Source organism: Sardina pilchardus, chromosome 2, assembly GCF_963854185.1.
Source record: "Sardina pilchardus chromosome 2, fSarPil1.1, whole genome shotgun sequence".
Classification (NCBI taxonomy): domain Eukaryota; kingdom Metazoa; phylum Chordata; class Actinopteri; order Clupeiformes; family Clupeidae; genus Sardina; species Sardina pilchardus.
This window is the reverse complement of record NC_084995.1, coordinates 42,588,199-42,601,652: the sequence shown is the minus strand read 5'-3', so window position 1 is coordinate 42,601,652 and position 13,454 is coordinate 42,588,199. Positions and strand designations below refer to the sequence as shown.

The following is a 13,454-nucleotide window of genomic DNA, read 5'->3' as shown; positions in this document are numbered from 1 at the left end:
TCTGCTGTGTTTTTTTTTTTTCTTCCCATACAAATCGTTTGGAAGTTAAAAAGGATTTTTTAGCAAAACACTAGCACGCGTCTCTTTGGAGGGAACTTGAAAGTGCATGCCAGTAATTGACTGCCTCTTTTTTTCCCTAATCTCCCTTGTACTGAACAGTGGCATGCTTTATCTCGGGAAGAGCAAGCTAAGTATTACGAATTAGCCCGCAAGGAACGACAGCTCCACATGCAGCTCTACCCAGGCTGGTCCGCCCGAGACAATTATGTAAGTATCTACAGAACAGCCCAGCAGATGAGAGGTGTGTGACCTGAGAGACCCCCCCCCTAACGTTCCTGCATGGGTTACGCAGTGTTGTCTTGTTGTCTTGTTGTTTTTGTTTTTGTTTTTGTTGATGATGATGATGACGATGATTATTATTATTGTTATTATTATTATTATTATTATTTGGGTTAGTTTTTATTTTTTTATTTTTAGGTGTCTTTTTACATGCTACGTATCTAGTACCAGTAATTTTTAGTTCTGTAGATTGAATTTTAATTTGAATAAATATTTAATACATGAATGGAATAGTTAAGAATTATTTATACTTTGTGTCAGAATTTATTAGGCTTACTTCTGTTTATGATGTCAGGAGATTACAAAATTATTTGAGATTTGTCCATGCAAGTGTGTGTGTGTGTGTGTGTGTGTGTGTGCCTGCCTACGTAAGATGTTTTTTTAGCTCTGTGTGTGTGTGTGCCTACGTAAGATGTTTTTTCTTAGCTCTGTGTGTGTACTTTATGTATGTGTGTGTTTGTGTGTGTATGTTGATGAGTATGTGAGCGCGTCTGCTTGTGTTAAAAGTGTGGCTCCAGCACTCACATTCACTCCACCACTGAGGTGCTTTGTGGTGTTTAGCTGCCTCCCCCCGGGCACGGCAGGCATCCCTCCCCTTGAGCCTCCCTCCTGCTGCAGCCAACGCGCCCCAAGCAGCCCCACTCAGCCCCACACAGGGCTACTCAGCCCCACTCAGCCCCACACAGCCCCACACAGGGCCACTCAGGGCCACGCCACAGTTCGCCCGCTCGCTCCCTCGCTCGCTGGCTCGCTGGCTCTCACAGCCTGCTGCTAATTACGGAGCGCTCGTCTCTCAACGCTCTATGTTTACTGTGGAGCTAGAGCATTTCGTAGTTTTGTACTCCGACCGTAAGACGTTACTCCACTATTTTATTTTAGCAGGCAGATCAATTTGGTACGGCAGAATTAGAAATGGTTCCCCGTGAGCGGAGGGTGTGGAGTTGTGGCTGTGCTACAGTAGCTCAGAGCCGTCTCCGCGCTGCTCCAGCCCCTCTCGCCCGGGCCCGCAGCCTGTCCCTGCTCTGTCACACTCTTCACAGAGGCGCTGGAGGCTCCCTTGCGCTGTCAGCACGGGCAGAATACACAGATTAGTGGCTGAATAAGTGGATTATCAGAATTTACAGCAGGAAACCAAAGCGCCCCTCATATTGGACTGAAAAATGACGGCACACTGCTATCTATACCTATAGTCACCCCCCCCCCCCCCCCTCCCCTTCACCACCACCAACCCCAAGGATTTGGAATAAGCTTCCCATCCATACCAATCCAGACTTCTCCAAAGAACAGGATGCTCTTTATGTAAATGAGAATGTGCCAAAATAAGATACCCTAGTATTATTTTTGACATTTCTCTGGTGCGTCACTGGCCGTCCTTATGGCCGACTTAGAGAACTTTTACAAGTGGAGTTGTACAATTAAAGATCACGCTAGTTCACGCTGTACATTCTCAGATATTTAATACCATTCTATTGAAGTAGAATGGATGTAGTGAAAAAGTGACCACCTCAGAAGCAGTTTGGTGTGTAAGGGTGGGGCCTGCTGCTCTCTGAGCTGTGATTGGCTGGAGCAGTGAGTGGCGTGGGTTGCCGGCGGTGTCTATTGGGGGATGAGTGAACATGGCAAATGGCAGAAGGATGCTAGTGGTCTAGTGGGCGTGAGTGCTGGAGCCGCACTTTAAGCCTCCCTGTATATTTTATAGGGGAAGAAGAAGAAGCGGAAGCGGGAGAAGATGCAGGAACAGGCCACCGGTAAGAGCCTTGACCCTCCCTCTCTCTGTGTGTGTGTGTGTGTGTGTGTGTGTTTTGCTGGCGCTCTATGCTCCGTCTCCACCACTAGCACTGGGCAGCCTGCAGCACAGATCCCAGCGCAGCTCAGAGCCAGTGCCTGTCTATTGGCACTGAACCACAGCAGCGTCTGCACATGCTAAGCTAAGGAGCCTCATGAATAATCAGCAGTAGCTCCACATGGCCTACATTATACATTATGCTGCTCAGTCTTGTGATTGTCACATACAGTAGGTTGTGCAGTAACCCCACATGGCCTACATTATACACTATGCTCCTCAGTCTTGTGATTGTCACATACAGTAGGTAAGGCTGTGCAGTAACCCCACAGTCTTGTGATTGTCACATACAGTAGGTAAGGCTGTGCAGTAACCCCACAGTCTTGTGATTGTCACATACAGTAGGTAAGGTTGTCACATATACAGTAGGTAAGGTTGTGCAGTAGCTCCACATGGCCTACATTATGCTGCTCAGTCTTGTGATTGTCATATATAGGCTACAGTAGGTAAGGTTGCCACATAACAGGCTACAGTAGGTACTGTAAGGTTGTGCGTTGGCGCTGGTGTCTGCTCTGTGCTCAGGCTCCAGTCAGTGCTGCCATCCCCTCCATCTCATGCCCGTAGCGCTAGAGCACCATCCTCTCCATCTCATGCCCGTAGCGCTAGAGCACCATCCTCTCCATCTCATGCCCGTAGCGCTAGAGCACCACCACCCCCTGCCCACCCTGTGGCGCACTATTAGGTGTAGTGGATTTTTAAAGTGCTCTTGTGAGTAGTTTCCCCCCTTGTGCTCTGCCCCCCCCCCCCACCCCTCTCTCTCCACCCTCCTCCCTCCTTGCTCTCCTCCCTCCACATATTTCTGCAGACTTTGGGATTAGTCTGGCCATTCTAGTGGACCCATGCCTCGGGCTTTGCTCTCTCTCTCGTCTGCTTGCTTGCTGTTTTTTTGCTGACCTGTGAGAAGTTGTGGCTGTAGCCCTGTGCAGACACATTTTAGCACAATAGTCTTGTGTGTTAGCCCAAACATTGTACAATATAACGTCACTAATCCCCAGCAAATATAGTCCTAGCTTGAGCTTGTGCTTTCAGCGGTAGAATGTTGTATCTTTCTCGAGTGTCAGTCTCATCTGGCCGCCATTTTGAAATGACTGTTTGGTCAGAGTTAAGTTGGGATGGCTGGTGGCTAGCAGCAACACTAAACTCCACTACTGTTAAAAGCTGCGATCTTCCGCAGGTACAGGCCAGAGAATGAAAACGGCGTACATCTGAGCTATGGTAAGACCACCCCCCTACTGTCCCTCCGCTCTCCAGTCTCCTCTACTCTGACTCTGACTCTGATTGATTCTGTTGTGCTGCTCTTCTCTTGGGTCTCAGACCTCTACAGACTAATCCTAAAGCTCCCACATAACCATAACTCACTCATCATTGGCCAGTGGAGGCCAATGGAGTCGATTGTGTGCTTCTGTCCAAACGCAATTGATTTTTTTTGTTGTGTGTGTGTCCTCTCCTTCATAACCTCTCCCTTCCTCTTAACCAATCTCTTTGTCACGTTTAAGGATTTATTGCATTAATCCAATTGGCTGTGTCCCTGCAGTTGGGTTGGGGCTTGTTCCATGGCATGGCTTCATGTCGTACACAATGTGCTTTCACGCCGTCACATTGTCACCAATTCACTGGGCCGCAAATAAGGACTGAATGAACTGTATTGTGTTATTTTTCCACAGGCATCTCTGCAGTCCAAACAATTTATTGCTCTGTTGTTGTTTACTCATAAATTTGTGGCTGGCTAATCATAACCATGTCCACCCACATCTTTCCCTTTGACGGTTACTGCGCAAACAACAAGATTAGCACTTTCCTCACATTCAATATACTTAAAAACAATATATATAATATTTTTTTATTTTTTTGATGAATGTGCTCTTTGGCTTCCTGTACATGTGCCCCTGCTAGGCGGTGCAGCCCAGGGCTGCTGTGTGTGCTGTGTGCTGTGAGGCCTGTAGGCCCAGAGAGCGGCAGATTAAAGGCCGGCCCCAGATGGAGCTCCTCTCTCTCCCTCACTCATGTCATGTGTCCCCCATGTGGGATCTGGCCCACGCCGGGAATGAATAATGGCCTGGCCAGGAGCTTCTGCCTCACATGTGCTTTTCCCCACTTGGAAGGAGGAAACTAGCCACTACGGAGCTCCAGCAAGCTTTCTCACCAGCACTAGTGTGTACCGTAATTTCCCGACTATGAGCCGCGGCTTATTCATTGATTTTGCAAGATTTCTTCAGCTATGAGGTTAATACACAGGAACAGTTAATATGATATCAATAGGTTTTGTTTCTTTTAACTTGCATAAAACACTGTCCTGTGGCTTATACACAATGCGGCCTATATGCGGGAAATTACTGTACATGCTGCTGTGTGAACATGCAAGTGTGGCGCAAACATGGCTGACACGAGTCCTTTGTTTAATCAGAATAAAATCTCATTTTCAGTATTGCTGGAATTTGTTGTAACAAAAATATGGCAGAATGACACCAAAAATGTAGACATACTTTTTCTGATCATAGCTCCCTATAAGGTCTGAATTGGACAGCTTTCTTTGAGTGTCTCGTTCTTTGCATAAACTGCTGTGGATTTCCAACTGCAAGGAAGAAAGCATTTCATCTGTGATCCAATAATTAGCAGTGGCTTGTGGAGCCTGGATGGACACCCTTGCTGATTCATTGTGACAGCCTTAAACTAATATGCATAATACCAGGAATACTGATGCAATGTGGAAAGCCCTCAATTTATGCAGATCCTGGGAGCTGGATTTGAAGTTAGCTTAGCATAGACTGTAGGGAAAAAAATGCATTTCTTAAAAAAAAAATAGGTTATTTGTCTATTTCTTCTTCTCCACCACCTGGCATCCTCTCAGTAATATGTTGGGCTTAAGAAGAGGGAGATCCTTTTGATGCTCTTGATTTTAGCTCGTCTGTCTCTGCCTCGTTGGACAGGATGCATCATGAACCGACTCTCTGACCTTTCCCCTGATGTGTTCGATCTTTAAAACTTACGTTGCCGTAAATGGTCGGTCTGTCATGAATGAAGGCCAAGCAGTCTTTTTATCATGTCCTGGCTGCCCCCATCTCAGTCCTGCCTATCTGGCCCCCGTGCCGGGTCGGCAGCAGTTTTATGGGCATGAGTCGCTGACAGGTTAGACACGGTGGAATGATGTAGTGTACGTTTACATGACCAGAGTAAAGGCCTCCCACTTCCTTCCCCCTCAGCACTGCGTCTGCTGCGTCTGCCTGTTGGCCTTTCTGTCTGACTAAGCCCTCTGATTTACCGGCTTTCAGATTCTTATCTTCTCACGACACACACAGAGAGAGAGACGCGCACACACACACGTGCACACACATGCCCACACACACACACACACACACACACCTCATAGGCTCTTGCTCCATTTGCCACTGTGTGTTCTCGTATGAAAGGGGGGAGGTAATGGAACTAAAGTGGCGTTTTAAAGAAATGTGAATTTGAACCTGCGTTTTGGGAGGCAGTCTCAGTCGTCGGGCTCAGAGAGGCGGTGACTCATCTGGCCCTGACACATCTGAGCTTGCCCTCTTTGTTGCTCGCTGTAACCCAACACACTGCCGTCCTTGTTACTCTCCCCACACAATGTGTGTACATTTCACCGTCCCGCTCAGCTCTGACTGCGATTGTGTGCCTTGTTGGCTGTTGAGATTGATGTTGCTGTCCGATTGGCTGCCCTCGGTGGGCCTAAAATAGACGCTGGCAGCGTAAAGGAGGGCCGCGCCGCGCTCTTAAGGTCCTTGTCCGCACGCGGCGCGGCACGGTGCGGTGGTGAGCGAGAGGAGCCGGCGGTGCGGAGCGGAGAGCGCGGTCCAGCCCACAGACATGAAAGGAGGCGCTGTTCTCGCTCTCGCCGCGGCCGCCCGCTCCTGGGCCCTGCTCTGCCGCTGTGATGTGTGGGGGCAGCAGTCAGCTGTCAGCCTTTGATGAAAGAAGAAAGGACGAGAGACGGAGAGAAGGGGCCAGAAAAGAGAACAGCGCAGAGAGAGGGAGGGAGGGAGGGAGGGAGGGAGGGAGGGAGGGAGGGAGGGAGGGAGGGAGAGAGGGAGGGAGGAAGGAGAGAGAAAACATCATTAACACAAAGGATTTTCTTTATTTCGTGGTCTTGTCCTCCGTCCCACGTCGTGCCTTAAAGGCAGAAGGTTGTGCTCTTTGCTTGGATCTGGCCAACATTCAGCCGGCGCTCCTCTCTTCACCCCCCCCCCCCCCCCCCACCACCACCACACACACACACACACACACACACACACACACACACCACCACGTGCGTCTGGCAGCGGTAACATGCTGCTGCTCCAGCCAGCAGTCCCCTAACCAGTGGGCTGACATAACTGCTGTCTGACCACCAGCACAGCACGGGGCATTGCCATGCAGCATTGCTATGCCTCACCACAGGTAACTCAGCACACTCCCTGATATAAATCACAGGTGACTGCTCAGCTAATGTTACTGTGGGACCCTCAGCATTCTGGCACCAAAACCACCATGGCCAACTTGAAGGAGGCAGGAGGAGGAGGAGGAGGAGGAGGGGGACGAGGAGAACGACCTCCTCAGCAGTTTTGAGTGTTGTGCACATTTGAGTGTGGAGGTCCGTCGTGCAGGTGTGCTGAGCGAGACGTGGCTGTAGAGGGAGTGGAGTAATGACTTTGAAATGTTCTTGGGGGAAGGGCTACCAATTTTGTCCCCCTTCCTCTGTTTTTTTTTTATTTTTTATTTCATCTGCCTCTCCCCCCAGGAAGTGATCAAGGTGCATGCCTTTTGTTTAGGCTGGGGCCACGGTTTGTTGTCATTTGGTCGCGAGCTCGTTGTGTAGATGTTTGAGCCAGCTGTTGAACAGCATGGGGGACAGGAGGGTCCTGAGTTTTGTCTTTTCCATTTCCTCTCTCTCTCTCTCTCTCTCTCGCTCTCTCTCGCTCTCTCTCGCTCTCCGAGTTTCTCTCCATGTTTCTCTTCCTAGGAGGGCTGAGATCTGACCTTGTAAAGCCCCCTCTGTGAGATGCTTATCTGGGGATGAAAAGGTACTGGGGCAACGGGAGACACAGGAAGAGCACAAGAGGCTGGACGGGAAAGCCAGGGGACTGCTTGGCAGCTGTTTTAGTGGTAGCGCTCTCTTCTTCTTCTTTCTCTTTCTTTCTCTCCCTATTGCTCTCTCTCTCTTTCTTTCTCTTTCTCTCTCTCTCTCTCTCCCACTCCTCTCTTTCTCTCTCTCTCCCTCTCCATTTCTGTCTGTCTGTTTCTCTCTCTCTCTCTCTCCCTCTCTCTCTCTGTCTGTCTGTAGTGGAGTTCCTCTGCTCTGGAGTAAATCTGGCTTCTATTGTAAGTGCAGGCGGAACCCTCCCCCTCCCTCTGCTGAGTGCGAGTGGCGGCGGGGCCTTTGAAGCTGTGCGCCGGCGGAGGGGTGCAGTCATTGTGCTGCTCTTTGATAGTGCCGCCCTGGCCCGCAGCTCTGGCTGTGCAGGGGCACGCCACGCCGAGCCCGGCCCCCGTGCTGCAGCCACGCAGGGCTCAGGGGCCCCCAGCGACGCCGCCTCAGATGTGGGAAGCCCCCCCCCCCACCCCACACACACCCCTCACGCACCCCCCCACCAGCCCCTCAGTCTCTCCACACATGCCTGAGGTTTTGGTGGCTCTCCTCTCGCCTTACCCCCACCCCCAACTCTCTCCTCCACGGCTCCACCCTCCTCCTACACCACCCGTACACTGCCTTCCAGCCCTGTGCAGGCAATACCCTCCACCTCCAACTCATTTAAGTTTTTTTTTTTATCCCTTTAACCAAGCCCCACTTTTTTTCCCTTTCTTGTCTCTCTCTCTCTCTCTCCTCAGGAGCCCTACCCCTCCCCCACCCCGCCTTTTTGCTTTTTTGCTCCAGTGAAATTATAAAGACATAATTGTGCCGAGGCCATTTTTTACTCTCTCCTTTAATGTTATTGTCTCTGGGCCAAAGGAACTGCTGACAGAATGAAGCAGTTTGTTTAAAACATCATTTTCTTCCAGGTGCCGTTTTTATTACTCGGTTCTGTTTTACCGTCTTCCTCCGAGCGCTGGGCTGCTTCTCGGCGAGAGGGTGTCTGAGTTTTATAGACTCGCTGCCTCTACGAGGGTGTTGCCAAACACAACGCTGAGCCGGGCGCAGCCAGCCGAGGTCACTCGCCCACATGGAGATCGGTGCTAGGGGCTTTCCACATGATTTGATTTCATAAATCCCAGAATGCTCTGGGCTTGTCAGGGCCTACAAGCGAGGGTTCCCCTGTAAGTTTCCATCTATATTTCACAGTTGAGGAGCCTTGTCAATCGGTTCATCTTTAGTATTTTTTATTGGACTGTAGCATGCGTTTTATAGGAAGAACTATTTCTGGTCCTTTTCCTCTCGCTGAGCTCTTTGAGATGCGGTGCAGCGCTTCACGCTGTGAGCCAGTGGAGGAGCCATCTTGCTCTCGTGCCGCAGGCTGGAGGAGATGTGGAACACGCGGTCAGCTGACCGGCTATTTTCACTGCTGACCAATGGGGCTCCTGCGCTCTGGGCTGTGCGGCCCGAGCGGCTCGTCCAGTGCCAGGGTTCTGCCCAGCCCTGTGTGGAGTCGTCCCAGCACTCGGCTTCACTTATTTTCAGAGCAATTTGTCCCCTGTTTTTTCCTCCTCTCCCCTCGGCTGGCTAAGAAAGCCAAAGCGGTTGTGGGGGAGAGGATGAGGGCGCGGGAGGAAGAGGAGGAAGAGGAGGGGGAGGAGCGGGCCCAGCTGCGGGCTCTTTGATTTGCCCCGGGAGGTGAACAGGCCGATTGAGAGACGCGGGGCCGTGCCAGTTATCTTAACCTCCCACACTTCAAAGAGGGCCGCGCCGCTACGGAGAGAGAGAGAGAGAGAGAGAGAGAGGGAGAGAGAAAGGGAGGGAGGGAGGGAAAGAGAGAGAGAGAGTGAGGGAGAGAAAGGGAGGGAGAGAGGGCCGCGCCGCCACGGAGTGCGACGGAGCAGGAGAGAGAGTGAGTGAGGGAGGGAGAGAAGGAGTGAGGGAGGGAGGGAGAGAGGGAGAGAGAGAGAGAGAGAGAGAGCAGCCAAGCCTCAGAAAACAGAGGAGCGTTTCATTTCCTGCGAGTGGGACCCGGCATTCCACAGCACTAATGGGGAGTAGCTCTTGAATCCCGGCGTTTGTGTGGGGTGGGCCGTGAGGTGCTGGCCCGATGCCCCTCCAGCCCCCAGGCCTCTTCCCCGGCAGGAAGGCCCGTGCTTTTCATCTGCGGCGGGGAAGGAAAAAGCTCCCCAGGAAGGGGGCACAGGGCGCGGGGGAGCTTTGAGATCCTGGGATGAAAAGGGGGGGCGTGGGGGGCGTGGGGGGCGGGAGGCAGCAGGGCACAGGAGGTAAATAAAAGCAACAGGGCGCTCTCACCACTGCCACAACAGCCACCTCTCTCTCTTTTTCTCTCTCTCCCCCTCTCCCCCTCTCCCCCCTCTCTCTCTCTTTCTCTCTCTCTCTCTCTCTCTCTCTCTCTCTCACTCTCTCTTTCCCTCTCCCTCTCCCTCTCTCTCCCTCTCTCACTCTCTCTCCCTCTCTCACTCTCTCTGGTGTTCAGGGTCAGGCCTCTGAGAGAGACTCAGTCTTTCATCCACATGTGGTAAAGGCGTCTCCGTCCAGGTGGCGTGAGTGCTGGGGGTGGGGGCAGGGGCAGGGGCAGGGGCAGGCGTGGGCCGTGACGAGTGTGGCGACTCCGGGGCACATATGGGTGAAACGTTGCTTTGTGTGTGGGAGGATGGACTGAATGCCACCGAACAGCAGAGAGATGCAAGGCTCTGCTCAGTTCTCCTCAACACTCCACAAACATGCACTTCAAACATGTCTTAAAACCCCACCATCTAGTCACTTCTACTGTTTATTGATCAGTCATTCTGTTTGATGCTGTAGAAGAATTCACAATACTGTTCATTATTGATGGGCTCCTCTGTTTAAAATATCACGCATTGCCCTTGTGTACAACCATACAACAGAAGCTAGTTAATATCACAGGCTTCAGCGGACACCCTGGAACATCAGTGGGCATTTTGTATGGCACTAGCCATGCTGAGCTCCGAGTTTGTTATTCCTGGAAGTTGTGACACATGTGGTCTGTAACGCCACTGTTTGTTGTGTCCACTCTCGTCCACCCTCGTCCATCTAACTAAAAACACAGAAGCGTGTGCCTGTTGGCATTTATGGGTCACGATTTTGGTCACGAGCCTATATGACTGAGAACTTGTTATGGATTTGCCGTGATTGTGGGTCATATTAAGCCTTCCTGCACGTTGAGCTTGCTTGTCCATCTTGCTGACTTAGCAATGTGTCTCTGTCCTGCCCCCCCCCCCCCCCCCCCTTTCTGTCTCCTCTCTCACAGGAGGGAAGCGGAATGCGTTCTCTACATGTAAGGCGAAGGCTGCAGCTACGGGCCCCCTTTTAGAGATGGAGGCCTGCTAAATTGACCATGACCTATGACCTCTCCTGTCCATCCTGACGCGCCTGCCAGAGGAACCCTGAACCAGACCATGCTCCGCTCCTCTCCGCTCCTCTCCGCTCCTCTCCGCTCCTCTCCTGCAGTCACTGCTGTAGAGACACTGAACTGAGAAAAGACAATCAATCCTTTTCGAAGACCCGCACCCCCTCACAAGACAGGCCCTCAATCAAACGAACAAAACACAGAGACGGCGTCTGTTCAAGTTCCTTTTTCTGTCCTCTTTTTTGACTTGTTTTATTGTCATCAAAGCCCTAGGCATTGCACTGAATACAGCCAGCAAGTTGTTCACCTCTCCCCCCGCCCCCCCACCCCACCCCGACACTTTCAGATGTCCACGTCCACACGCCCCCGACCCCCCCCCGACCCCCCCACTCTGGAGCCGGTCTGGCTGGACCTACGCCAGCTCTGTTCCAGCCCCCGCCGCCTGCCACCAGGGCAGCTGTTTGCTCCTAAGTTATTAAGTTATTTTGCACCTTTGTTCCTATCAGCACAGCTCACCGAGTTCCTCCCCATCACTCGCTTGGTTTGGTCCCGCTCACGGCCGACGTCTGCTTGTGCAGACACACAGTCCTGTTCAGGGGCCCAGCACCTCTTAGCACCCTGCTGTCACCTCCAACCCACTCCCCAGGACCCTGGGCCATCACTGACCACATCCTCTCTGACCAGGGGGTGCAAAAAGGATCAACATTTCACTCTGTTCACATCTGATGTTGAAATTAATTTTGAATGCTTTTTTGTATTATTTTGTTTTTTTTTGACATTTCATTTCTTGGTGTATATTTCAAGTGAGATTTTGTTCTGTTTTTGTATCATTTTATATATATATATATATATCTATATATATATATACTGGTATATATGAAAATAAGCTTTGGAGGCAGGAAAGCCATTTTTTCTTTTTGAAGCATCCTGCAGAAATGAAATGAATAGGCGTCTTTTTGATAACTATTTGTAACAGATAGTGACCTCTCAGTCTTGCGCTAATGTAAAATAATGCTCACTATACTATATGTACTTTTTAAAGACAAGAGTCTTCAGGATGCATCACTTTTCTTGGTATTTTTGCAGGCGATGTTAGGACAAAAGCAGAAGAGTAGGTCCGCAGAGGCCTCTATTTTATTGTTCTAAATCAAGACATGAAACAGATATATACATATATATTTACCCCAGCACTTGACCGTCTTTCTTTTATTGCGATGTACCTCTGTCTTCTCTTTCTTGTAGGTAATAGTGTGGTATTTTGCCATGTTCTTTATTCCATGCAAGCATTTCTGTAACATTTTATCAATTTTATGTTCTTTTTTTAGTATTACCTGATGCATTTTTTTACTCATTGTCATATTTTAAATCATTGTCATCTTGGTTTAGCATTTCGCTTCCAAGTGGTCACATTTTAACTGTGTTTCAAAATGTCTTGTTTTTTTTAAGAAAATAAACAGGCATCATTGACTGAGAATGTGTCAAAATAATTCCTGTACAAAGAACTGCGTATCTTTTCTCTGGATAGCATTGTTTCATAGGCAGATGTAGTGAAGTGTGCACTGTTGCTGATATGTAGCCGCGCATAGAAGTGCGGAGATGTCTGATGAAGAACAGTGAAATGTGTAGTGCATCTCCATCTCTTGGGATACTTCAAACGGCTCCACGAAATGGACCAGCAATTAAAACCAACTAGCACGCGATGCCTACGGCTACATTCATAACGCATTAAATGCAGGATAATGAAACGAGAGATCTAAATATTCTCGATGGCTTCTCTTTTTTTCCCCCTCAAATTGAGGAATACCCTGGTCAGTAAGGAGCTACCAAATATACAGTCATTTAATTCTCTCTGAGGCAGTGCCAAGTGAAATCGAAGCGTGAAATGGACATAAAGGACGCTATGTAACAGCACCCTCTTGAGGGCTTCAGAGGAAGTGTAGTATGGCGCCACATGCATCTATTGCAAAGATGCTCCTGACTGGTTAGCTGCACTCTATCCATGAGCCTGAAAACAAAAGGCCCAACACATTCATTGTAGGAAGGAGGCAGACTCACATGAACTTCCTAACTGATGGGCCAGATGCTGTACATGAGTTCTGATTGGTTGTGGTCAGATGACCTGCCTGCGGGGTTAGTGATGTACCTGTGATCTTTTGCTAGGTTCGCTGTTATTCCTTCATAGCTGTATTAAAAAGATATCACCATAACACTATTTTAAGAACAGGGTTGCAAAGTGCAACATCAGATTTCACTTCAATATAATTTCCTATGTGATAATTTTCTGATGCTTCTTGTGAGTAGACATCATAGACACACACACACACACACACACACACACACACCATCTCGGCCTGGATCCCTTTTGGTCCAGGTGCTTAGGTATTTTTAGATCATTAGATAAGACACCCTCGACACGCCCCTGATCAAAAATGACCCCAACTGATTTCCCTTAGTCATCAGTGTGCGTATGATCTTTACCGCTCCTCCCTGCCTTTCCTGCCAGCCCGTCAGGCCTCATCAGGGGGCTTCAGATAGGGAGAGGAGTGCATCACCATGCCTTTACTGTCAGGCCTCATCAGGGGGATCCAGATAGAGAGAGGAGTGCATCACAGTGCCCCTCTGACAGCGCAGCACACGGCTGCTGCACCCAACTTTACTTTACTGCCCAACACTGCACAGGTATCACGCCCACAGAATGAAGAAGCAGCAGTCTGAATCAGCATCCATCAGCTCCCCAGAGGGATGGCGTGCTTCATTTGGTTTACCCAAAAAGCTGTTGGTCCACTACTTGGGGATGTGGATCA

At 49.9% G+C, this 13,454-nt stretch overlaps 1 protein-coding gene across 4 annotated transcripts in view; it reads left to right on the top strand.

Moving 5' to 3' along the window:
• Positions 1 to 12,124, top strand: part of lef1 (lymphoid enhancer-binding factor 1) — a 41,307-nt gene extending 29,183 nt beyond the window's left edge. The window contains exons 8-11 of one of the 4 annotated variants that reach the window (XM_062530679.1): positions 160 to 267; positions 2,045 to 2,087; positions 3,357 to 3,397; positions 10,552 to 12,124. In XM_062530679.1, the coding sequence (XP_062386663.1) occupies positions 160 to 267; positions 2,045 to 2,087; positions 3,357 to 3,391 (186 nt within the window). In that variant the 3' untranslated portion in view covers positions 3,392 to 3,397; positions 10,552 to 12,124. Of the gene's footprint in view, positions 1 to 159; positions 268 to 2,038; positions 2,088 to 3,356; positions 3,398 to 10,551 lie in introns of all 4 variants that reach the window. The other 3 variants (XM_062530678.1, XM_062530677.1, XM_062530676.1) reach the window with 3 other exon arrangements.
• Positions 12,125 to 13,454: the final 1,330 nt, after the last annotated feature.